This window comes from Gorilla gorilla, chromosome 18, assembly GCF_029281585.2.
Source record: "Gorilla gorilla gorilla isolate KB3781 chromosome 18, NHGRI_mGorGor1-v2.1_pri, whole genome shotgun sequence".
In the NCBI taxonomy this organism is placed as follows: Eukaryota; Metazoa; Chordata; class Mammalia; order Primates; family Hominidae; genus Gorilla; species Gorilla gorilla.
Genome location: NC_073242.2, coordinates 35,138,765 through 35,165,544, shown reverse-complemented (window position 1 = coordinate 35,165,544; position 26,780 = coordinate 35,138,765). Strand labels below are relative to the sequence as shown.

The 26,780-nt window shown below is 44.5% G+C and overlaps 1 protein-coding gene across 15 annotated transcripts in view; it reads left to right on the top strand.

Annotated features, from left to right (window-relative positions):
- SNX29 (sorting nexin 29) overlaps nucleotides 1-26,780 on the top strand; it is a 630,208-nt gene that overhangs the window by 50,911 nt on the left and 552,517 nt on the right. For 8 of the 15 annotated variants that reach the window (XM_063699638.1, XM_055365873.2, XM_063699642.1 and 5 more), the window contains exons 2-3: nucleotides 3,828-3,889; nucleotides 7,523-7,575. In XM_063699638.1, the coding sequence (XP_063555708.1) occupies nucleotides 3,828-3,889; nucleotides 7,523-7,575 (115 nt within the window). Of the gene's footprint in view, nucleotides 1-3,827; nucleotides 3,890-7,522; nucleotides 7,576-13,151; nucleotides 13,275-26,780 lie in introns of all 15 variants that reach the window. The other 7 variants (XM_063699637.1, XM_063699639.1, XM_055365869.2 and 4 more) reach the window with 1 other exon arrangement.

The following is a 26,780-nucleotide window of genomic DNA, read 5'->3' as shown; positions in this document are numbered from 1 at the left end:
GAGCCACATTCTCTTAAAAAAAAAAAAAAGACATCGAGGATCATTGTGCATATCAGGAAGGGTAGGTGCTAAATCTTTGTTATTCAGGTGTGAAAGGAGCCAGCAGTATCAGCTCCCCTGGAAGCTTATGAGAAACCCAGAGTTGGCAGGGCGCGGTGGCTCACACCTGTAATCCCAGCACTTTGGGAGGCCGAGGTGGGTGGATCACAAGGTCAGGAGTTTAAGACCAGCCTGGCCAACATGGTGAAACCCTGTCTCTAGTGAAAATACAAAAATTAGCTGGGCGTGGTGGTGTGTGCCTGTAATCCCAGCTTTTTGGGAGGCTGAGGCAGGAGAATTGCTTGAACCTGGGAGGTGGAGGTTGCAGTGAGCCGAGATTGGGCCACTGCACTCCAGCCTGGGTGACACAGCAACACTCCGTCTCAGAAAAAAAAAAAAGAGTTAGGCCCCATCCTCAACCTCCTGAACCAGAACCTCCCTTTTGGGCTGGGTGTGGTGGCTCACACCTATTATCCCAGCTGTTTGGGAGGCAGAGGCAGAAGGATCACTTGAGTCTGGGGTGAGACCCCGTCTGTATAAAAAATAAAAATAAATAAATTATCTGTGAGTGGTGCCCTGTGCCTGTAGTCCCAGCTACTCGTAGGGCTGAGGCAGGAGAGTTGATTGAACCCAGGAGGTTGAGACTGCAGAAAGCTATGATTGTGCCACTTACTCTAGCCCATGTGATAGAGATCCTGTCTCAGAAAAAAATGCCAACAAATAAATTGCTGCTTTTTAACAAGATCTCCAGGAGATCTGTGTGGACATTAAAGTTTGAGAAGCACTGCATTAAAAAATTACCACTGGGGAGATGAAAGAGATTTTTATTTTCTTTGTACATTTTTTCCTGATATTATTCAATTTTTTTCCTGCATGAATTGCTTTTATGATGAGAAAAAAATAGCAAAGGCATTTCCAGTGCGGGGAACCCTGTCAAGTTTCCAGTTGGCATTGCTCAAGGGCAGGTAGAGCTGTCGGGCTCACTCATACTTGGAAAAAGGAAGAAAGCAAGCCTGACTTTTTTTCTATTCTGGTGTTAGGGAGGAAAGATCAGAATCCAAACCCTGGATTCTGAAACAAAGAGCGTTTGATTGATAGACACAGGTGTCAAGAGGTGTTGGAGGACCTTGGCCAGATGGGTCTATAGCCATCCTGAGCGATGCCTTGAGATGCCTCATGGCTGGTGGGAATGGTGTCTAGGCTATTCTTGATCGAAACCTCTTCCAGAAAAAAATACTAACGGTACTTTTTTTTTTTCTTTTTTTTTATTATACTTTAAGTTTTAGGGTACATGTGCACATTGTGCAGGTTAGTTACATATGTATACATGCGCCATGCTGGTGCGCTGCACCCACCAACTCGTCATCTAGCATTAGGTATATCTCCCAATGCTATCCCTCCCCCCTCCCCTAACGGTACTTTTTGAAGAGTCAGTTGTTTTATTGTGTGTCTCAAAGGATCTGCTGACTGGTTTCATTACCAGGCCTGGGGGTAAGGCAGGGTCCTTGGTATCATGGTCCTAACACAGGCTTTAGAGGTCTTGAGTCAGGATCACTGTTCCACCAATTAGTATTCAAATTTCAACAGTCTAACCCCTTTATCACGGCCCACACGATCCTATGTGACTGGCCTCTGCCCGCCTGTTTGATCTTTCCTTCCGCTTTTTTGCTTTTTGTTCAAGCCACAGCAAACTTCCTTCTGGTCCTGGAAGACGAGAGCCAAGCTTATCCTACCTCCGAGCCTCTCCCTTTGCTGTTTGCTCTGTCTGGAACACTGGCCTGCCCTGTCTTTCCATAGCTGCTCCTTCTCTTCATAGAGGGCTCAGCTCAAATGTCACCTGTGCAGAGAGGCCCTCAGTGGCTGCCTTGGCTAAAGCAGCCTTCTTGCTTCCTCCCTATCCCATCACTGTCTTTGTTTTTTCTTCCTAGTGTGACTCTCTAACACTTTTTCATTGATTAGTTTACATTTATACTTTTTTTTTTTTTTTGAGATAGGGCCTCACTCTGTCACTCAGGCCAGAGTGCAGTGGCACGATCTCAGCTCACTGCAACCTCTGCCTCCTGGGTTCAAGTGATCCTTCCACTTCTGCCTCATGAACAGCTGGGACCACAGGTGTGTGCCACCACGCCCGGCTAATTTTTTGTGTTTTTGGTAGATACAGGGCTTCATCTTGTTGCCCAGGCTGGTCTCAAACTCCTGATGTCAAGCAATCTTCCTGCCTTAGCCTTCCAAAGTGCTGGGATTAAAGGTGTGAGCCACTGTACCCGGCCTTCTAGTAGGATTTTAGCTCCATGAGAAGATGGATCTTTTACACCATTTAACTCCTGTGTCCTCAGCTCTTAAAACATTGCCTCACACACACTAGAAGTTAAATAAGTCCTGGGTGGATCAACACACACAATCACTTGACTTCCCTGAGCTTCAGCTTTCCCATCTGTGTTTGGGATCCTGGCTTATAGGGTGGATGTGAAGATGAAGGGAGATGATGCATGCATAGTGCTTAGCTTGGTTCCTGGCATGTAGGATGCGCCCAGCACATGGTGGTGGTGGTTATCAACCAGCTGGCCCTGGCTTGACCTGGAGGAATCACTGACCACCTCTGAGGTAATGCCCTGCTGCTACTCCCTGGTGCAGCCCACGTAGAGTTGCCCAAGACAGAAGCAGCCTGATGGCAATTCAACGCCTGCAGTGTGGAGCGTCTGCCCTTAGAAACTGAATTTCAGTATCCTTTGAAGTCAATGTGCTCTGTGTCTGGTGCATCATACTCCGGGCTTTGTATCTTGCTTGGAGTCATTGGGCCTCTTGTGGAGATCAGGTGTGGCTCTGCCAACTGTCTGCCTGGTGCTTTCAAGTGCCCTTGCCCCAGACCTTCCTAAATGGAAGTTCAGTGTATGTCATGTGTGTCAGTTGGGAATGCTTTTGGATGCAAGTAACAGCCCAATGTGCAGTGGTGTGGACAAATAGGGTTATTTATTTTGTGAGTGTTAGCTTGTTTCTAGTCTTGGCTTACCAACTCAGTGATATCAGGGCTGGTGTCTTTGTGATTCTCTAGGTCTTTCTCTCAGGCTCATGACGTCGTGGTGGCAAAATGCTACTCCGGCTCCACCCAACATGTTTATGATTAAGGCATGAAGGATGGCGGAGGGAGTGATGCCCTGCATAGCTCTTCTTTCTATCAGAAAGGAATGACTTTCCCAGAACTTTGGGAGCCACTTCTGCTGTCTTCTCATTGGCCAGACTGCTTAAATTCAACCTCAGCTGCTGAGAAGAGGAGTAATCAGGTTTCACAGCTTGGATTGCTGAAGGTGGCATGGGAAAAGGATGTTGGAGATGATAGTGAGAACAGCCAGTGAGCAGTTCCTGCTGTACTGGGAAACTTATATTTTATTTTAGGCTGCTGGTTGACAACTGGGGGCAGTTTTGATTCCCAGGGGACATTTGGCATTACCTGGAGACATTTTTGTTATAACTCAGGGGTTTGTGTGTGCTAATGCCACGTAGTGTGTAGAGGCCATGGATGCAGCTAAGCATCTTACAACGTCAGTAGTGCCAAGGGTTGAGAAACCTTTAGACCATTCTAGACATGTTCAGATTTGGGGAAAATTAGTTTAGCTGTTTTCCTTTGATGCAGTAACAGGCAATAGCCAAACTTCATTGTAATGATACAGATTATTGATACCTAGTTGTGCTACTGATTTTGTTAAAGATCAGTAGGAAAGGACTGATCTAGTTGGGGACAGCCGTGTCCGAGCGTCAGAGAGAACTAATTAAGCCTCATTGCATTTTAGGATCACAGAACAATGACAAAAGACAATTTCTGCTGGAGCGACTGCTGGATGCAGTGAAACAGGTAAGCAGAAAGCACACATTTGCCTTTTTGGTCGAGTAATAGTGTCAGATAATTAATGTAGGTCATTTCTTCCCTATAACATACACAGACTAACTCCCACTTTATACCTGGGAACAGTGAAGTGATCTAATCATTTTTCCCAGGAAATGATAGAGCAGTGAACACGGTCAAAGTTGGGTTGGAGGAAGTCCTGTGTCTTGAATTCCCAAAGCCCTCTAGAGGACCCCATCCGTCAGTGATGTCCCTTCAAGAAAGGTACTGGGCCAGGCGCAGTGGCTCACACCTGTAATCCTAGCACTTTGGGAGGTCAAGGTGACCGAATCACTTGAGGTCAGGAGTTCCAGACTAACCTGGCCAACATGGTGAAACCCTGTGTCTATTAAAAATACAAAAATTAGCAGGGTGTGGTGGCAGGCACCTGTAATCCCAGCTACTTGGGAGACTGAGGCAGGAGAATTGCTTGAACCTGGTAGGTGGAGGTTGCAGTGAGCTGAGATTGCGCCACTGCACTCCAGCCTGGGCAACAGAATGAGACTTTGTCTCATTAAAAAAAAAAAGTCATTGATGTGGGTTTCAAAGTCTCATTGTCTCATTTCCAAGCAGTTGTGTTTGAGGGCAACTCTGAGGGGTGCAGAGGTGGTGGTTTGGAGTTAGGACCCTTGAGCACAAGAAGGCTAGGACAAGGAGGATGGAGGCCACGCCTGAGGTCCTCTGCTGCTGCCCCCAGCTGTGTGGACACTCCAGGTAGCTTTGCTGTGATTGATGTGATGCTGTTTGTGATGCTTGACTCTGGCTGGGCTTGGAAGTAAGCTTGGATGTGAGACTGGAATCTGCTTGCCGCATGTACCAGATGCATGCTGCTGTTAGCTGTAACTGATTACACCTCCACTGTGTGCCAGGCTCTCTGCTAAGCACTTTATATTTAATCCTTCCAACAACACTGTGAGATTATAGTTCCTACAATTGGTTTCATTTTACGGATGAAGAGACTGAAGCTCAGAGGGATCCAACAACTTGCTCAAGGCGTCATAGTAAGAGGCAGAGCTAGGATTCAAATCTAGGAATTCTAGGAGCTCGCTTTTTGGAAGGGGCAGTTGACAGTTATAATTATGTATGTAATTACACTATAGGGAGGTAAGTATTTTAATAGGGGTGTGTGTTAAAATTTTTTTTTTATTTTTTAGAGACAAGGTCTTGCTGTTGCCTAGGCTAGAGCGCAGTGGTACCATCATAGCTCATTGTAACCTCAAACTCCTGGGCCCAAGCAATCCTCCCACCTTAGCCTCCTGAGTGGCTGGGACTACAGGTGCATGCCACCACATGTGCCGGGGTGTACGCTGAGTATTGAAGTGAGCCCAGAGAATGCAGTATCTACGCAAGCCTTGAGGCATTGTATGGTAGGAAGGACACAGGCTTTTGGCTCAGACGTAGCTGGAATTAAAGGCCAGCTTTATTACTTCTTTAGCTCTGTGTGTACAGGGACAACTCGTGCACCCTCCCTGAGCAGCTCTCTGCTCTTCTGTAACTGGGTCGCTTATCTGTGTATGGCTGCTGAGGGAATTGGCTTGTTTAAGTAGGTAAAGGGCCTGGACAGAGCTTGGTCCTCTGTTAACATGGCAACATCTGGAGCCCATGTTATTAGCTGGTTCTTTCTCTGCTGCAGAAATGGAAAATATAATAAGGCGAAGAGGCAAGTTGAACTACTTTAAAGGTAGCAGTTAGAGAGAAATAACGTGGAGCTTATGCCCAGAGCTGCTGCTGTTTTTTTTTAGATGGAGTCTAGCTCTGTCTCCCGGGCTGGAGTACAGTGGTGCAGTCTCAGCTCACTGCAACCTCTGTCTCCTGGGCTCAAGTGATTCTGCTGCTTCAGCCTCCTGAGTAGCTGGGACTACAGGTCCGTGCCATCACACCCGGCTAATTTTTGTATTTTTTAGTAGAGGTGGGGTTTCACCATGTTGGCCAGGCTGGTCTCGAACTCCTGACCTCGGGTGATCCGCCCAACTCGGCCGTCCTAACTGCTGGGATTACAGACATGAGCCACCGCGCCTAGCCTGCTGTTATTATCATTATTATTATTATTGTTATTTTGACGGTTAAAGTGTTGCATATGACTTTTTTTGCATGACTTTCAAAAATAAATTTTATTGATGTATAATTTACATATAATAAAATATAGCCATTTAAGTGTACAGTTTCATGTGTTTTGACAAATATGTTATTTAAAATTATATGTATATACACACACACATATACACATACACACACACAGATACACACACACACATTGTAGTAGTTTTGATAATAAGTTTAGGAACCCTGCAAGCGTGCTACCCATAGCAGAGATACTATACCTTTAAAAGAAAAGACAAGTAGGCCAGGCACGGTGGCTCACACCTGTAATCCCAGTGCTTTGAGAGGTTGGGGCAGGAGGATATCTTGAGGCCAGGGGTGTGAGACCAGCCTGGGCAACATAGTGAGACCCCTGTCTCTACAAAAAATAAAAAATATGAGTTGGACCTGGTGGCATGTTCCTGTAATCCCAGCTACTTGGGAGGCTGAGGTGGGAGAATTGCTTGAGCCTAGGTATTCGAGATTACCATGAGCCATGATGGCACCACTACCCTTCAGCCTGGGTGACAGAGAGAGACCCTATTTTTTTTTTTTTTTTTTTTAAGAAAATTAGAATAGTGGATAATGGTGATGGTTGCTTAACATTGTGAATTGAAATTTACACCTAAAGATGGTTAAAATGGCAATGTTTATGTTATCTATATTTTAATTTTACCAATTCAAAAAGTAGCCTGCAGGGCCGGGCGCATTGGCTCACGCCTGTAATCCCAGCACTTTGGGAGGCCAAGGCGGGCGGATCACCTGAGGTCAGGAGTTCAAGACCAGCCTGACCAACATAGAGAAACCCCATCTCTACTAAGAATACAAAAATTAGCCGGGCATAGTGGCATGTGCCTGTAATCCCAGCTACTGGGGTATCTGAGGCAGGAGAATGGCTTGAACCCGGGAGGCAGAGGTTGTGGTGAGCTGAGATCGATATTATACTCCAGCCTGGGCAACAAGAGTGAAACTCCATCTCAAAAAAAAAAAAAAAAAAGAAGTAGCCTGCTTTTATTTTTCCCACCCTCAGTAAATTGTCATTCTGCACAACCAGATGACTCATATGAGGCTTGATTTGTGCTGTTGTAACGTCATAGCCAGTCATGACAACTCTGGGGCTCGTCCAAAGGGATCCATTCAGCACAGACTTGTAGAAGTTGTAATTATCGCCCGTGAAGAGCTCTGTGTGGTAGACAGTCAGCTGCCGACAGGCAGGAGCAGCTTCCTGGATAATGCACAGATGGCTGTGTGCTTTTGTTTTTCTGTTAGCAATGTTTTCCCACAAGGCTTGCTTCTGTACAAGAGGGAGATAAGGGTTTCCTTTAAGTGGCAGCTTCAAGGCTGGGGTGCGCACCTTCTTAAGTCTTGTGCTGATACCCAGGGGACAGGGACGTCCTCACTTGGCATGCAGAGCTTCTGGTCCCGTGTCCCCTCCCTGACCCTTAAGCCCTGTGTAGGCTGTTTTATGATGTTTTGAGTGTGCCATCCCAACAGCTGATCTCAGCAGCTTCTTTTTCTGTGCAGTGCCAGATCCGCTTTGGAGGGAGAAAGGAGATTGCCTCGGATTCCGACAGCAGGTAAATATGTCACTTCTAAAACCGTTGACCATCGAGGTTGGAAAGGCGGCAGAAGGCGGCCGGCTTCTAAAACTGTTGACCATCGAGGTTGAAAAGGCGGCAGAAGGCGGCTGGCTTCTGGGCTCTGCCTCTGCAGCCAAGAGGTGCAGCGCTGAAATTTGACTCAACCGTGGACTCTCTGTGTGGTGACTGCTCATCTCCAACACTCCACATTTTCCATAATTCTCTTTCTAGGAATCTATTCTGAGGGAATTATTCGAGATACCTTTCCATATAAAGTTATTTTCAGGGTAATTAATAATTATGAGAACTTGGATGCCTAAATACCCAAGAATTGGGAAATGGTTAATAAAATATAGTGCATTAATGGGGTGGAATGTTATATAGCCATTAAAAATGATGTTTATATAGAATTTGTTTTCAACAGAAAAATGCATAGGTAGTGGTTTAAAAATTACATATATAGTAAAAAGGCATATGTTATAACAAGAGCAGGATCCGAAATTATATGCGTATGGAGTGGTCCTAGCTATGTTAGATAGCAACTCTGGCCAGAACACACCGAAACGTGGCCTGAGGTAGCAGTAGGGGTAAGAATACTGGGAATATTGCTTTCTAGTATTTTTCACATTTTTTATTGTGATCATTTGTTCCTTTTATGACAAAAATAATTCCTAAAAATGGGCCGGGTGCAGTGGCTCATGCCAGTAATCCCAGCACTTTGCAAGGCTGAGGCAGGTGGATCACTTGAGGTCAGGAGTTCGAGACCAGGCTGGCCAACATGGCGAAACCGCGTCTCTACTGAAAACACAAAAATTAGCTGGGTATGGTGGTGCACACCTGTAGTCCCAGGGACTTGGGAGCCTGAGGCAGGAGAATCGCTTGAACCCAGGCTAATTTTGGGGAAAATTAAGGATTTAGGAGGTGGAGGTTGCAGTGAGCTGAGATCGCGCCACTATACTCCAGCCTGGGTGACAGAGTGAGACAGGATGAGACTGTGTCTCAAAAAATAAAATTCAGCTGGGCGCAGTGGGTCATGCCTGTAATCCCAGCACTTTGGGAGGTTGAGGCGGGTGGATCACGAGGTCAGGAGTTCGAGTCCAGCCTGGCCAAGATGGTGAAACCCCATCTCTACTAAAAATACAAAAAATTAGCCAGGCACGGTGGCGGGTGCCTGTAATCCCAGCTACTTGGGAGACTGAGGCAGGAGAATTGCCTAAATCCAGGAGGCAGAGGTTGCAGTGAGCCGAGATTGCGCCACTGTACTCTAGCCTGGGCGACAGAGCAAGATTCCATCTCAAAAAAAAAAAAAAAATTTCCTAAAAATGGCCATTGACATTCACGACCCAGGAAAGGCTGACATCATTGCATAAGCTGATAACATTGGCTGGAAGGAGACACATAGGGCTTGGCAAAGGTAGGAGACACATAGGCATCCAGTCCTTGCTGCAAATGCGTTGTGAGCTCAGTCAGAGCTGATCCTTGCTCTGTAGCCCCTGGGGTGGCAGGAGGGACATTCCTGTGTGGGAAGGAAAGGGAAGGGAACTTGCTTGCCCACCGTTCATCTCATCCTGGAAACTGTTCATGTCCCCCACCCTCTCACCCTAGCCCACGCTCCCGTGTCCATCGTTCCTTTTTCTGTCCTTTCCTACCCTTGTTCTTTTGTAGAATTTTAACAGCCATGAGACAGCATGTAGACCTTCCTGGAATAGAGCCACGTGGATGATTTGAAACTGGCACAGATTTAAAATGATGCACCCTATTATCCGTTCCTTCTTTGCTTAGGTTTTCTCCATTGCACGTATTACCATCCAAACTATATATACATTCGGCTTTTTAATTTTGCCTATTACCTGTCACTATAATGTCGGCTCTGTGCAGGCAGGGATGTTTTGCTGTCTTGTTTACAGATGTTTCTCTAGTGCCTAGAAGCATCTAGAAGGTGCTCAGTAAAAATTTGTTATCCGGATGAGTGTGTGTATCACATTGTACTGTAGTCAAGCATTTAAATATCTGTGCCACCACGAAGCCTGTGAGATTTGAAGGCAGAAAGGGTGTTTCTCCATTTATTTTTAAAATGTTACTTCTCAGTGTTGTACACAAGCACTTTGTGCCTGTCGTGCATTAGATTCTCAGTATATGTTTGTGGCATTAGATCATTCGACTGATTGATCAATTTAGTCCTTCCTGAGGGCCTACTATGGGGCCTGGCCTTGGTCCACACAGGGATCCAAGGTCTGCTTGCATCAGAATCACCTGGGAGGCTTACTGATTAATGATCCTGTGTCTAAGTCCTGTCCTAGTTGTACTGGAGCAGGATGTGTATATGAGCATGAGTGTGTGTGTGTATGCCTGAAGCCGAGGAGCTTGCTGAGAATTTGCATTTCAACAGGACTCCCAGGTGATTCTGCTGGACACCAAAGCTTCCAGTGCAATCACTGTTCCAGGGTCTGGGATGCAAAGGTAATTAGGAAAGACTCCTCCTTCCTGGCCACGTTGGTTTGTCTGTGTGTATGGGTGTGTGTGCCGTGTGTGTGTCTAAGTATCCATGACTTCTTGACCACTTTTCTTCATTACCATGCTGTCCACTTCCTGAGAGAGGCAATCCTGCTCTGAATGTTGGGTTAATGTGTTCTTACATGGGTGGAGTATCCCTCATCCAAAAACCCGAAATTCAAAATGCTCCAAAATTCAAAACTTTTTGAGTACCAGCATGATGCTCAGAGGAAATGCTCATGGAAGCCAGTTGGATTTTGGAGTTTTGGATTAGGCGTGCCTGTTAAGTATATAATGCAAATATTCCACAGTCAGGAAAAATCTGAAATCCGAAACATTTCTGATCCTAAGCATTTTGGATAAGGAATACTGAACCTATATAATAGAATTTACTACCATAACCTTTGTTATAGAAAATGTTCTATTTTATAGTAGAATTTAAAAAGTTAATTCTTTCTGTGATAACTGTTGTTTATGGCTAAAAGGAGTACGTGGCTTACTATTACTAATAATAGGCCAGGCGCTGTGGCTCATGTCTGTAATCTCATTGCTTTGGGAGGCTAAGGTAGGAGGATTGCTTGAGGCCAGGAGTTCAAGGCTGCGGTGAGCTATGATCGTGCCATTGCATTCTAGCTTGGGCAATAGACAGAGACCCTGTCTCTAAAATAATAATAATAATAATAATAATAATAATAATAATAATAATAGCCAGGCATGGTGGCTCACGCCTGTAATCCCAGCACTTTGGGAGGCTGAGGCGGGAGGATCACCTGAAGTCGGGAGTTTGAGACCAGCCTGACCAACGTGGAGAAACCCCGTCTCTACTTAAAATACAAAATTAGCCAGGCATGGTGGCGCATGCCTGTAATCCGAGCTAAGCAGGGAGGCTGAGGCAGGAGAAGTGCTTGAACCCAGGAGGCGGAGGTTTTGGCAAGCTGAGATTGCTCCATTGCGTTCCAGCCTGGGCAACAGAGACCCTGTCCCTAAATAATGATATTAATAATAATAATAGCCAGGCATGGTGTCTCACTCCTGTAATCTCAGCACTTTGGGAGGCCAAGGCGGGAGGATCACCTGAGGTCGGGAGTTCGAGACCAGCCTGACCAACGTGGAGAAACCCCATCTCTACTTAAAATATAAAATTAGCCAGGCATGGTGGTGCATGCCTGTAATCCCAGCTAGGCAGGAAGGCTGAGGCAGGAGAAGTGCTTGAACCCAGGAGGCGGAGGTTTTGGTGAGCCGAGATTGCGCCATTGCGTTCCAGCCTGGGCAACAAGAGCGATACTCTGTCTCAGAAAAAAAAAAAAAAAAAAAAAAGCAATAATAATAGTTATAGTTTATGACTGCTTTTGCTACATTTTATTTATGTTGATTCTTAGTCCTCAGAAGGAGCAGAAGTATTGCCCTTTCTTTTTTTGTTTTTGAGACAGGGTCTTGCTCTGTTGCTCAGCCTGGAGTACAGTGGTGTGATCATGGTTCACATCAGCCTCAACCTCCCAGGCTCAAGATCTTCCCATCTCAGCCTCCTGAGTAGCTAAGACTACAGATGCAAGCCACCATACCTGGCTAATTGTTGTATTTTTTGTAGAGATGGGGTCTCACTATGTTGCCCAGGCTGGTCTCAAACTTGTGGACTCAAGTGATCCTCCCACCTTGGCCACCCAAAGTGTTGGTATTACAGGTATGAGCCACACTGTGCCTGGGTTATCCCTTTTTTACTGATGAGAAAACAGATTCAGAGAGGCAAAATGCCATAGCCTAAGTTAGACGTTTTGGAACGGCTAGAGTTCCATGACTTGTTCTTTCTCCCTTGTGTGCTATTTAGTGACTAAATGGTTTTTGAGGCTGAGTTTAAAAAAAACAATTATTCTCCTCTACCTCAGTGGGATTCCTTCTTAATATCAGAGACCTGGTCTTACCTTTGAAATGTATTTGGGTAAAGGTGGCACCACCTTCATGTTGGAAAGGCCACATCATTGTCCCTATTCTGTGAGAAAGTTGAATCTCGGCTGGATGCAGTGGCTCACGCCTATAATTCCAGCCTTTTGGGAGGCTGAGGCAGGCGAATCACTTGAGGTCAGGAGTTCAAGACCAGCCTGGCCAACATGGCAAAACCCCGTCTCTACTAAAAATAAAAAAATTAGCCAGGCGTGGTGGTGCCCACCTGTAATCCCAGCTACTCGGGAGGCTGAGACAGGAGAATCGCTTGAACCCAGGAGGCAGAGGTTGCAGTAAGCCGAGATCACACCGTTGCAATGCAGCCTGAGTGAGAGAGTAAGACTCTGTCTCAAAAAAATAATTAAAAAGAAGAAGAAAGTTGAATCTCAAGAGGGAAAGTCAGCGAACATTTAAAAATAACTTAGGACTGACAAGATAGATGAGTTGCCTCCCTTCCTCACCGCTGATAGCTGGCCCGACCCTGGAGTTGAGCTCAAATCCACTCACTTCCCTCCAACTCCTCTGCTGGCCCGCGGTCCCCATCACCAGCATCTCACAGGATGGCCGTTGCAGCCCTAGGCTCTTCCCATTCGTTCTTGTCCTGCTTCCACCACATTGAATGCAGAATGCAGATTCCCTCACCTCATGCTCCCTTGAAACCTCCCAGCTGCCTTGTCTTTGCTCTTGGGAGAAAGACCCATGTCCTTAACACAGCCTGGAGGCCTCACATGCTTTCCCCTGCTCTCTGATCCAGCCATCTGCCCTTTTCTCCTTTTGTTTTTAAAGCTTTTCACTACTTTTTCTTTCTTTTTTTGAGATGGAGTGTCGCTCTGTCACCCAGGCCGGAGTGCAGTGGCGCTATCTCGGCTCCCTGCAAGCTCTGCCTCCCAGGTTCACGCTGTTCTCCTGCCTCAGCCTCCCGTGTAGCTGGGACTACAGACGCCCGCCACCATGCCCAGCTAATTTGTTTGTATTTTTAGTAGAGATGGGGTTTCACCGTGTTAGCCAGGATAGTTTTGATCTCCTGACCTTGTGATCCGCCCGCCTCGGCCTCCCAAAGTGCTGGGATTATAGGCGTGATCCACTGCGCCTGGCCTGCTTTTCACTACTTTTTCAAGGAAATTTTTTTTTCTTTTTTTGAGATGGAGTTTCGCTCTTGTTGCCCAGGCTGGACTGCAATGGCGCGATCTTGGCTCACCGCAACCTCCGACTCCTGGGTTCAAGCGATTCTCTTGCCTCGGCCTTCCAGGTAGCTGGGATTACAGGTGTGTACCACCATGCCTGGCTAATTTTGTATTTTTAGTAGAGACAGTATTTCTCCATGTTGGTCAGGCTGGACCTGAACTCCCGACCTCAGGTGATCCTCCCGCCTCGGCCTCCCAAAGTGCTGGGATTACAGGCATGAGCCACCACACCCGGCCTGGATCGTTTTTGACTTACAAAAATGACAGCTTGTTCAAAATAGTTAAAAACAATATGTTTTTCGTATGCCTCTCTTTTTTAAAACAGAGTGTGCAGATTTCAGGCTCAGAGCCGTCCTCTGGCCATGGCAGAGAGTCAAAATTTATTACATTAATTGTATTTAGTTTTTTTTTTTTTTTTTTTTAACTTGAGATGGAGCCTTGCTCTGTCGCACAGGCTGGAGTGCAGTGGCGCGATCTCAGTTCACTGCAACCTCCACCTCCCGGGTTCAAGCGATTCTCTTGACTCAGCCTCCCTAGTAGCTGGGACTATAGGTGCGCGCCTCCAGGCCTGGGTAATTTTTGTATTTTTAGTAGAGACGGGGTTTCACCATGTTGGTCAGGCTGGTCTTAAACACCTGACCTCAAGTGATCCACCTGCCTCAGCCTCCCAAAGTGGTGGGATTACAGGCATGAGCCACCACGCCCGGCCTATGTTTAGTTTTAAGGCTACTGTTTTTATGTCATATGATGCTAGTTTACCATTTACAACTGTGATGGAGCTTTCCATTTTTTAAATTTTAAAATAATTTTTCTTCTTAAACAGGTGTATGTAACTGAACAAAGTGAGTCAAATTCAAGACAAATAAGTAAATAATAGTACATATCCTTACACCGAAAAAAAGCTGCCAAGGTGTTGGTGGATGAGTAATGTTTCGAGTAGAGACAGTGCTAGCAGGACAGAGCAGACCATTGCTGGATTTGGGAGCCTAAATGGTGCACCGTATTTTGCCAAAATACAAAATCCAAGGTGGATGTGTGTGAGCATGTTTTTGTATGTGTGTGTGGGTATATATATATGTATACATGTATATATATATATTTATATGTGTGTGTATATATGTGTGTGTGTGTGTATATATGTATATTTGATCTTGTGAGAGACGGACACCGTGAGATGCAGCCGTCTTCACATGGAACATAAAGCAGTATTGACATTAGGGGAAATGCAGGTGAGACTTGTTTTTTCCTTCAGATGGAGTCCTGAGAAGCCTCCCCAGGAGGAAGTGGTGGCAGCCGCTGGGCTCTGAAATGCGTGCTTCTCTTTGTTGGTGATGTTTTCTAGCTCTGTTTTTCCCTAGGAACAAAGACTCATTCTTATGGTTCATTGAAATTATTCCGTGTTCTTTCAGTCAGACTGGACTGTGAAGAAGCTTTAAGATATCTTTGGAATATTTTGCCCTCTAGAAATAATGGCCCAGGAGCTTTGTAGGCCCTAGAAGTTACCTCAAAGACTAGACACGTGATTGTTCCGCCAAGGCGTCTTTGTCCCATACGGAATCAGAGGACGTGATCTGGAAGTTTTCCCTTTAAATTATGAACAGAAATGATAACGGGGGCAGTGGAATCAGCATGGGCTTTGGAGCTTGGCATTTGAATCCTGGGTTTGCCAGTTCTGGGTTGTGTTGTGATTTTGGGCAAGTTTCTTTCTTGCACCTCAATATCCTCAACTCTGAAATGGGTAGTATAATGGTATTCACTTCAGAGGGTTGTTATGAGTCAGTTCATGTGCAACCCTTAAAACATTGCCTGGCAGGTAGTAAGTTTCCAGTAATCGTTAGCTGTTGTGATTTTCATTATAAGGATATGTAAGGTGTTTTGACACTTGGTAGACATTTACCACACACTCACACACTGGATCTCTTTGCCATATGGGTGGCAGTGAGTTGGCTTCAGGTATTCATCTGTATTTAGAAGTTGTTAATTTTGGCCAGGTGCAGTGGCCCGCACTTGTAATCTCAAGCCCTTTGGGAGGCCAAGGTGGGAGGATCACTTGAGCCCAGGAGTTCGAGACCAGCCTGGCCAACATGGCGAAAGCCCATGTCTACAAAAAAACCAAAAATTAGCTAGCCAGGTGCGGTGGTGCAGGCCTGTGGTCTCAGCTACTCAAGAGGCTGAAGCGGGAGGATCACTTGAGCCTAGGAGGTTGAGGCTGCAGTGAGTCATCAACCCGCCACTGCACTCTAGCCTGGGCGATGTGAGTGAGACCTTGTCTCAAAACAAACAAACAAACAAACAAGAAATTGCTCTTTTTAATGAACTTTCAGGTGACTGTCAGAAGAAATCATAGGAGAGCATTTCTTTTCCTTTCAAAGCATGCAGGAAAGAATGATTTGTTTTGGTGATTTTTTTTTTTTTTTTAACCTTTTGAGGAATTAGAATCAGTTCTGGACTTTTCAGGAAGCTAAAAACCAAAACCAGCTGCCCTTTGTTGTTCCTGATGTTATTCTTAATGCAGTTGAAAACTGTCACGTGTATCCCCCAGAGGACTTATGAAACGGAATGGCTTTTTCAGGCTTTTTTTCTCTTTTAAATATCTCTGAATGTTTGTCATGTGATTTTTATGTTCCCTGCATCACAAGTTTCTTACCAGCCTCTAACTAGTTTGAGGTGTTGACTGGATGTTACGATTCTTGTCATCCTGGCCAAAAATCCTGGGGTTCATTAATTGGACTCTCCCCCTCCCTTACCCCAAGTACTTTATTTCCACTTTGAGGCTCTGTAGTAGACAGTCCATATTGCATACTCTTTTATTTTACTGCTTGATTAAATGAATTGCTTGGGTGTTTTTTTTTTTTTTTTTTTGAAAAAAGATTATTTCTAGCAATGGGGAACCTCCAGGACGTTTAACAAATCTAAGCCCATTTTTATATCTGATTTTTTTTTTTTTTTTTTGAGACAGGATTGCACTCTGTCGCCCAGGCTGGAGTGCAGTGGCGTGATCTCGGCTCACTGCAACCTCTGCCTCCCAGGTTCTAGCAATTCTTGTGCCTTAGCCTCCGAGTAGCTGGGATTTTAGGCGTGTGTCACCACACCCAGCTAATTTTTGTGTTTTTAGTAGAGACGGGGTTTAACCATGTTGGCCAGGCTGTTCTCAAACTCCCGACCTCAGGTGATTCACCCTTCTTGGCCTCCCAAAGTGCTGGGATTATAGGCGTGAGTCACTATGCCTGGCCCTGAACCTATTTTTATATCTAAATTTAAATTAGTATTTGTCTTACTTATATTGATAGTTGTTGAGAAATACTGCCTAGGCCATAGTAAACAATATGTTAGCACCATCATCTTCGTCATGAACCTGACAGTGGAGAGAGGTGGTGAGCATGGGGTGTGAGCTTTGGTGTCAGATATACTTACCTTCATGCCTCCTTCAGCCACAAATCACCAGTTACCAGCTGTGTAATTTTGGACTGACTTAGCTCCTTTAAACCTCGCATGCACCATCTGGGAAATCAGATAATAATAATGATACTCACTTGCTAGGGTTTTAGTCAGGATTAGCTGTAATAATATTTGCTTGGTACACCCAGTTAAAACGTAATAAACTCAAAACATTTTTTTTGTATGACTAGACATACCTGTGTTTTTTGACAGTTACTAGTAACTGAAGGTTGGAGGGATTGCCTCATTAATTCCTTCATTCAACAGGTATTTATTTATAGAGTACTATGTTGGCATTGGCGATGCAAACTGGATGAGATGGTTGCTGTCTTCAAGAAATTCAGAATTGAATCTGGGAGTTGGACATGTAAATTGTGGGCAATTATGGTGACCTGTAATAAATATTAGTTGTCATAGGGCGACAACAGGGTTGTTAGCGGTCAAATAGGTGGGATAGGAATTTTAGGCAGAGGGAATAGCAGATGTGAAGGTGCAGGGATGTGGGGCAAAATGGTGGGGTGCATGAATGAGTGTTGTTTGGTTTGGGAGATCAGTTGGAAAGTCAGCAGGTTCTTCTCTGCTATCACAGGGAAGTATTGGAATGCCATCGGTTAGGGCAGTATTTCTTTTGTTTATTTTTTATTTTTGAGACAGAGTTTTGCTTTTGTTGTCCAGGCTGGAGTACAGTGGTGCAGTCTTGGCTTACTGCAACCTCTGCCTCCTACGTTCAAGTGATTCTCCTGCCTCAGCCTCCCGAGTAGCTGGGACTACAGGCGCCTGCCCCCATGCCTGGCTAATGTTTGTATTTCTCGTGGAGATGAGGTTTCACCATGTTGGCCAGGCTGGTCTTAAACTCCTGACCTCGTGATCTGCCCGCCTCGGCCTCCCAAAGTGCTGGGATTACAGGCATGAGCCACCGTGCCTGGCAGGGCATTATTTCTTTAACTTAGGCCATTGTGTACCATTTTCACCATTTTCGCCATTTCTGTGTTCCATCTGAGCCAGAGGTTGGCTTGAGGTGGAATTCCAAGGCACTGTCTACTCTGGTCTGGGGCTGGTTATATTTTTTCCTGACACACATAAATGTTTATCTGTGTTTCCCTAAAATCATGTCATGTACTGTGTACCTATAGCGTAGTATGGTACCAATCGGGAAAAAAGAAAGAAAATGACACAGTCAGATTTGCATTTCAGGTAGATGGCTTCTGCCCAGGATGCATGGGTTGGGGTGGGTGGAGGAGTGGAGGTGGGTGGGGTGAGATGGAATCTGGGAGAACCGGGGTTGGAGGGCAGAGTGAAGCAGGGACTGGGGAAGAGACAGAAGGATTGAGGTTTGGGAGTGAGCCTTGATGAGATTCAGTGATTACCCAGATGTGGAGGTTGAGAAATAATGTCGTGGCTCTACCATGGAAGCTTGGTATAAAACAGCAAAGCCAAATAGCCAGCAAACATATATTAGGAAAAAGAAAGACACCGAAATTCACTAGTGGTCAAGGAAATGCAAATTAAAGCAACAGTGAGCTGCCTACTTTTCACCCATCAGACTGACAAAACCTCAAAACAACAGTCAAGATTATTGTTAGTGGCCAGGCACGGTGGCTCACGCCTGTAATCCCAGCACTTTGGGAGGCTGAGGGGGGCAGATTGCTTGAGGCCAGGAGTTCGAGACCAGCCTGGCCAACATAGTGAAACCCTGTCTCTACTGGGAAAAAATAAAAAATAAAAAATAAAAAATAAATAAATAAATAAATAAATATATATATATATCAAGAGAGAGGAGAAAAGGGTGGTCTCATGCACTGCTGGCCAGAAAGCAGGAATGAAAAGAAATATATATTGGTTTTTAAATTTTTTATTTTTATTTATTTATTATTTATGTATTTAATTTTGTGATGGAGTCCCGCTGTGTTGCCCAGTCTGGAGTGCAGTGGCATAATCTTGGCTCACTGCAACCTCTGCCTCCCAGGTTCAAGTGATTCTCCTGTCTCAGCCTCCCGAGTAGTTGGGATTACAGGTACATGCCGCCATACCCGGCTAATTTTTTTTTGTTTTGTATTTTAGTAGAGATGAGGTTTCACCATGTTGCCCAGGCTGGTCTTGAACTCCTGAGCTCAGGCAATCTACCCGCTTCGGCCCCCCAAAGTGCTAGGATTACAGGCATGAGCCACCGTGCCTGGCCTTTATTTTTATTTATTAAGAAAATGATTTAAAGACGGGTCTTGTTATATTGCCCAGGCTGGCTTTGAACTCCTGGCCTCAAGTGATCCTCCCTCCTCAAACTCCCAAGTAGCTGAGACTCCAGGTGCATGCCACTGTGCCTGGCTGAGTTTTTATTTTTTTAAAGCAAGCTTTTGGTTTGAATTTTTTGTTCTCTCAGGCTGTGGACTTTGACCATACTTGGAGATCCCATTGACTATTGGCTTCATGTGATTTCTCGTGTCGCATTTATTCACGCCTGCATCTAGGGGCTCTTGTTTTTCTCCATTCTCTTTTTCCATTTTGATTTACTGGCTCCTGCCGCAGATTCCTTCTCAGTGCCAGCACCTGTTCCTGATTTTGACGGTCCTCATCCGCCAAGAGTATCCAGGCAGCATTTATTTGCATCTAGACCAAGAGTTGGAGATCTGTCTATACCAGGGAGGACAATTATTGTTTATATTAGTAACATTTGGAAATTATCAGAGCCGGGCACGGTGGCTCATGCTTGTAATCCAAGCACTTTGGAAGGCCGAGGAGCACAGATCACCTGAGGTCAGGAGTTCGAGACCCGCCTGACCAACATAGAGAAACCCTGTCTCTACTAAAAATACAAAATTAGCTGGGCGTGGTGGTGCATGCCTGTAATCCTAGCTTCTCAGGAGGCTGAGGCAGAAGAATTGCTTGAACCTGGGAGCCAGAGGTTGTGGTGAGCCGAGATCACGCCATTGTACTCCAGCCTGGGCAACAAGAATGAAGCTCCATCTCAAAAAAAAAAAAAAAAAAAAAAGAAAAGAAAAAGAAAATCATCAGAAATTATGATTTACCATTTAAAGATAGGTTATTTTTCCATTTTCTGGTTCCTCTGTACAAAGATTAATTTGATTATTTGTATGTACCTTTCTGCTATTCTCAAACCTTCACACTTATGGTACCTTGAAAACTGCTGCCTTGTGAGTTATCACTGTTGCCAAGCATGAATTTTTTTCTTTTTACTTTTTGGTCAACTATTTTTTTTTGGGGAGAGGGGGAGGGTCCCGTTTTTTCTGTCCTGTATGTTTTCCTTCCCTTTGGGTTGCTTCTGTTAATGACCAAGAATTATTTGTTCTATATTTTTCCATGCATACACAATTATTTACAGATAAAATAGCCATGTATATATACACATATATGTAGCCTTATTGCCATTGTTTTACAAAAATAGAATCATACATAATGCTGTGCATTTTTATTTTTTATCTTGGTACTCCTGCATTGAAACATTTCCAAGTTATAGTTCTTTTTTTTTAATTTTTTATATTTTTTGGAGATGGTGTCTTGCTCTGTCGCCAGACTGGAGTGCTGTGGTGCGATCTCAGCTCACTGAAACTCCCTGGTTCAAGTGATTCTCCTGCCTCAGCCTCCTGAGTAGCTGGGATTACAGGCACGCACCACCACGCCTGGCTAATTTTTGTATTTTAGTAGAGATGTAGTTTCACTATGTTGGCCAGGATGGTCTTGATCTCCTGACCTCATGATCTGCCCGCTTCAGCCTCCCAAAGTGCTGGGATTATAGGCGTGAGCCACCGCGCCTGGTCTTTTTATTTTTTTCCGAGACGGAGTCTTGCTCTGTCGCCCAGGCTGGAGTGCAGTGATGCGATCTTGGCTCAGTGCAAGCTCCGCCTCCCGGGTTCACACCATTCTCCTGTCTCAGCCTCCTGAGTAGCTGGGACTACAGGCGCCCGCCACCGTGCCCGGCTCACTTTTTGTATTTTTAGTAGAGATAGGGTTTCACCGTGTTAGCCAGGATGGTCTCAATCTCCTGACCTCGTGATCTGCCCACCTTGGCCTCCCAAAGTGCTGGGATTACAGGCGCCTGAGCCACTGGGCCCGGCCTCCGAGTTATAGTTCTAATGATTCTTTTTATTTATTTATTTTTTTGGGGACAGAATGTCGCTCTGTCACCCAGGCTGAAGTGCAGTGGTGCAATCTTGGCTCACTGCAACCTCCACTTCCCAGGTTCAAGCAATTCTCCTGTCTCAGCCTCCTGAGTAGCTGGGATTACAGGCGCCCGCCACCACACCCGGCTAATTTTTGTGTTTTTATTAGAGACGAGATTTCACCACGTTGGCCAGGCTGGTCTCAAATTGCTGACCTCAAGTGATCTGTCCACCTTGGCCTCCCAAAGTGCTGGGATTACAGGTGGGAGCCACTGCCCCCGCCCAGCTAATAATTCTTTTTAAAAGGCTACATTGCATTGCATGTTGCAGATGTACAAACAGTTGCCTGTGGAATACTGACTTTGTTTCTGATTTTTACTATGATGGACAGTGAAGCAATAGACATTCTTAAGCATCATTTTTTTTTAATATACTGAGGATTTTATATTTCTGGTATAGGTTTCCAGGAGTTGGGTTGCTGAGTCAAAGAGAGCAGCCTCTGGCTTTCGAAACATTTCTACCAGTAGTTCATGAGTCTACCTTTTTCTTTCTTGCCAACAATAATTTCTCTGGCACAAGAGTGTCATTGCTAGGTTGTGTGGTATTTGCATAGTTAGTTTTATCTAGAGCGGCTGTACCGTTTTGCGTTCCCACCAGTAGTGTGGCAGTGATCCAGTTTCTCTGTGTCCTTGCTAGCATTTGGTTTTGTCATGACTTTGTATTTTAGCCATTCTGATAGGTGTGTAGTTGTGTCTTATTGTGGTTTGAATTTGCATTTCCCTAATGACTAATGATGTTGGACATCTTTTCCTGTGCTTGTTGGCCATCTCCATATCCCTTTTGGTGAGCTGTCTGTTCATTTCTTGTTCATTTTCTAGCTGTTAGGGCTTTTATTTTTATAGGGTGATTTCCTAGAAGTGGGATTGCTGGGTTAAAGGGTTATGCACCTTAAAAAAAATTATACTGGCCAAGCACAGTGGCTCATACCTATAATTCTAGCACTTTGGGAGGCCAGGGCAGGAGGATTGCTTAAGCCCAGGAGTTACAGACCAGCCTGGGCAACATAGTGAGACCCCTGTCTTTACAAAAAAAAAAATTAAAAAAATTAACTGACCGTGGTAGTGCCTGTGGTCTCAGCTACTTGGGAGGCTGAGGTGGAAGATCACTTGGACCCGGGAGGTCGAGACTGCGGTGAGCCATGATTGTGCCATTGCACTCCAGTGTGGGTGACAGAATGAGACCCTATCTCAACAACAACAACAAAAATTATACTGCTTGATCTCTTTGCAGAAAGGTATAGCAATTCATATTTCTATTCCTATCGGCAATACCTATTTCCCCATGCTCTTGCTAGCACTATGATTGCTTTTGAAGTCCTTAGTCCTAACCTGGGCCTCAGTGTTACTATACTTTCTTGGGCTATTAGTGAGATTGAGTATCTTTTCTTATATTTATTGGCCAACTTTTTTTGTGGTTGATTTCTTCACCTTCTGTGCTTTTTATTTTTTGAGTTGCTTGTCTTATCCATTTGTAGAAACAGAGTTTTTGTGAATATTAATTTTTTCAGCTATATGTTCTGTTAATATTTTCTCATCTGTCACTTTAGTTATTGTTTCACTGTATTTATGGTATCTTTTTGTCATGTAGACATTTACAAATTTTACGTAATTAATTCTGTGAACCTTAAAATGTTTTGGTTTTCGAGTACTGCATCTTATCCTCAGATTCTTCAGTATTTTTCTCAGTTATTTTTACTGTAAACGTTTTCATTTTTTACACTTAACATTTTTCTTTGATCTTGATCCATCTGGAATTTCATTCTGTCTGTGGTTTGCATTAGGAGTTTATCCTTATGAGACAGGAATTTATCCTTATTTTTTTTTCAGCTGCATGATCCTTTGTGTTAACGTCATTGGTTAAGCAGCCCATTCTGCCCATCTGACTGAAGTGCTACCATTATTATAGATGAAATGCTTCCATATGTATTAGGATTTTTTTGTGGGTGCGGGGGCTTTCTTTTGTTTTTTTTTTTTTTTTTTTTTTGAGATGAAGTCTCTCTCGTCACCCAGGCAGGAGTGCAATGGCGCGATCTTGGCTCACTGCAACCCCCGCATCCCGGGTTCAAGTGATTCTCCTGCCTCAGCCTCCCAGGTAGCTGGGATTACAGGTGCCTGCCACCACGCCTGGCCTGTACCCCAGAACAAGGGGTGCCAAGTCGTTCCTGCATTTGTTATTGGAATTGTATTAAGTTTGTACATTAATTTGGGAAGAATTGATGTTTTGAGTTTAATAAGTCTTCCCATTCAGGAAAATGGTGTTTCTTTTTATCTATTTGTTTGATCTTTATGCCGTTTAACAAAATTTTATGTTTTTCTTCATATAGGGCTTGTCTATTTATTTTTAAAAATGATTTATTTTGGCTGGGCGTGGTGGTTCACATCTGTAGTCCTAGCACTTTGGGAGGCCAAGGCAGGTGGATCACGAGGTCAGGAGTTGGAGACCACCCTGGCCAAGATGGTAAAACTCCATCTCTACTAAAAATGAAAAAAAAAAAAAAAAAAAAAAAAATCAGCCAGGCGTGGTGGTGGGCACCTGTAATCCCAGCCACTCGGGAGGCTGAAGCAGGAGAATCACTTGAACCTGGGAGGCGCAGGTTGCAGTGAGCCGAGATCATGTCACTGCACTTCAGCCTGGGTGACAGAGTGAGACTCTGTCTCAAGAAAAAAAAAAAGAAAGAAAGATATATTTTATTTTTTTACTGTTATGCATCAAGTTCCTCTCCTCTAGTTTTGTCTACCTAAAGTCAACTTTTAATGTTATGGTGTCTTTGTTTTTCTTTGTGCAAATTTGTGGGGTATATTATCTTTTACACTTTTTTTTGTCTTTTTTTTTCCTTTTTGTGGAGAATGCGGTCTCGCTATATTGCCCATGCAGGTCTCGAATTCCTGGGCTCAAGCTGTCCTCCTGCCGCTGCCTCCGTAAGAGCTGGGATTACAGGTGTGAGCCACTGAGCCCGGCCTGGGGTATATTATCTTTTATTGCAGTGTTTTTATATTTGTGGGTTAGAAAGATTTAAATCTTTTTGTAGATCTGTTTTTTTTTCATTTAATATTACAATCTAACCTTTTAAAAAATGCTATATCCAAGTTTTCTATAAGCATTTTAAATAATTGCATGATTTTTCCTCACCATAACCTTTAAACCATATTTCTTCATTCCTTATCTGTAGTTCAAGGCAATAATATTTCTGGTTCTTGAAGCCCGAATACTTTTTTAAATGCTTGTTTTAGCAAATGAGTTAGGTTCGGAAAAGTATGAAAGCAATAAAACCATGACCAGTAATTCTTTTTGTTTTTTTGAGATGGAGTCTCGCTCTGTCACCCAGGCTGGAGTGCAGTGGCACTATCTTGGCTCACTGCAAGCTCCGCCTCCCGGGTTCACACCATTCACCTGCCTCAGCCTCCCGAGTAGCTGGGACTACAGGCCCGCCACCAGGCCCGGCTAATTTTTTGTATTTTTAGTAGAGACAGGGTTTCACTGTGTTAGCCAGAATGGTCTCGATCTCTTGACCTCGTGATCTGCCCGCCTCGGCCTCCCAAAGTGCTGGGATTACAAGAGTGAGCCACCATGCCTAGCAACCATGACCAGTAAATCTTTTACCAAGTGGCTCTTAATTTTTTTACATAATTCCCTTTGGAATTGTTATATATGTAAATATATATATATATATATATATATAGATAGATAGATAGATAGATAGATAGATAGATAGATATAGATATATAATTTTTTTTTTTTTTTTTGAGACGGAGTTTTGCTCTTGTTGCCCAAGCTGGAGTGCAGTGGCGTGATCTTGGCTCACTGCAAACCTCTGCCTCCCGGGTTCAAGTGATTCTCTTGGCTCAGCCTCCCAAGTAGCTGGGATTACAGGCACATGCCACCACACCCGACTTTTTTTTGTATTTTTAGTAGAAACGGGATTTCACCATTTTAGCCAGGCTGGTCTCAAACTCCTGACCTCAGGTGATCTGCCTGCCTTGGCCTCCCAAAGCGCTGGGATTACAGCCATGAGCCACTGCACCTGGCCTGTATTGTATTCTTCAAGCATAACTGAGAACATACTTAACATACAGTTCCCTATCCTGCTTATTTTTCATCTTATGTTATAAAGATACTGACTTATCAGTATAAGCTCTTGGTAAATATTTTAAAGACCTAAACAGCTATTGTTTATCTAACCAGTTCCCCAAGTGTTAAATATTTAGGCAGTTTCTAAACTTTTTTTTTTTTTTAAGACAAGGTCTTGCTCTGTCACCCATGCTAAAGTGCAGTGGTGCGATCCCGGCTCACTGTAGCCTCCGCTTCCTGGGCTCAAGCAACCCTTCTGGCTCAGCTTCCTGAGTAGCTGGGACTACAGGCATGTGCAACCACACCCAGGGCTAATTTTTTTATTTTTTGTAGAGATAGGGTTTCAGGCCACTGTGCCTGTAATCTTAACGCTTTAAAAAATTTATTTATTTATTTATTTTTTAGAATAGAGACGAGGTTTTGCTTTGTTGCCCAGGCTGGTTTCAAACTCCTGGCCTCAAGTGATCTGCCCACCTCGGCCTCCCAAATTGCTGGGATTGCAGGTGTGAGCCACTGCGCCCCACCTATTCTTAGATTTTTATCTGATTTGTAGATTATAGTCTAGGATTGATTTCTGCTCCTGAAATTCATGGATTAAGCATGTGAACCTTTTTGAAAAGTTAATTAATTAAACATAAATATAGCTCATGGCTCTTTTTTTTTTTTTTTTTTTTTTTTTTTGAGACGGAGTCTCGCTCTGTTCCCCAGGCTGGAGTGCAGTGGTGCCATCTCGGCTCACTGCAACCTCCGCCTCCTGGGTTCAAGCGATTGTCCTGTCTCAGCCACCTGAGTAGCTGGGATTACAGGCACTCACCACCATGCCTGGCTAATTTTTGTATTTTTAGTAGAGATGGGGTTTTGCCATGTTGGCCAGGCTGGTCTGGAACTCCTGACCTCAGGTGATCCTCCCGTCTCGGCCTCCCAAAGTGCTGAGATTACAGGCCTGAGCCACTGAGCCCAGCCTCATGGCCCATTTCAAATGATTGTCATGTAATGGCCTTGTTCTTACTGTCTTAAATCTGAGATATGGCTCATACTGTCGATTGACTGATTTTCACTGGTACAGCAGACTCCATTCCAGCTAACATTGGGATTTTACACATGACGATAATCCAGTCCATTTTCATGACTGTAGTTGGTTTTCTCAAAAAGGCTCCATTAAAGCTGTAACATAGTAAAAGAATTGCCGGTTGTGGTGGTTCATGCCTGGAATCCCAGCACTTTGGGAGGCTGAGGCAGGCGGATCACAATTCAGGAGTTCGAGACCAGCCTGGCCAACACAGTGAAACCCCATCTCTACAAAAAATATAAAAATATTAGCTGGGCATGGTGGCGCACACCTGTAATCCCAGCTACTTGGGAGGCTGAGGCAGGACAATTGCTTGAACCCAGGAGACAGAGGTTGCAGTGAGCCGAGATCGCGCCACTGCACTCCAGTTTGGGCAACGGAGCGAGACTCTGACTCAAAAAAAAAAAAAATCAAGTAAATAGGTCCTTCTGTCACAAGGTTAATTTGATGCAGTTTATAAAAATGCAGCATTCATGGCTGATCCTGTTGTTCTAATATTTGCCATGCAAAAGTATAGGATTCTTAGGAATCTTTTAATAGATTCGTGTGCAGATTAAGCAGTCTTGAAATATAGGACAGGCTGGGCTTGGTGTCTCACTTCTGTAATCCTAGCACTTTCGGGGGCCAAGGTAGGCGGATCACTTGAGGTCAGCAGTTTGAGATCAGCCTGGCCAACATGGTGAAACCCTGGCTCTACTAAAAATACACACAAAAAATGGCCGGACGTGGTGGCCCGTGGCTGTAATCCCAGCTACTCCAGAGGCTGAGGCAGGATAATCTCGAACGTGGGAGGCGGAGGTTACAGTGAGCCGAGATCACGTCACTGCACTCCAGCCT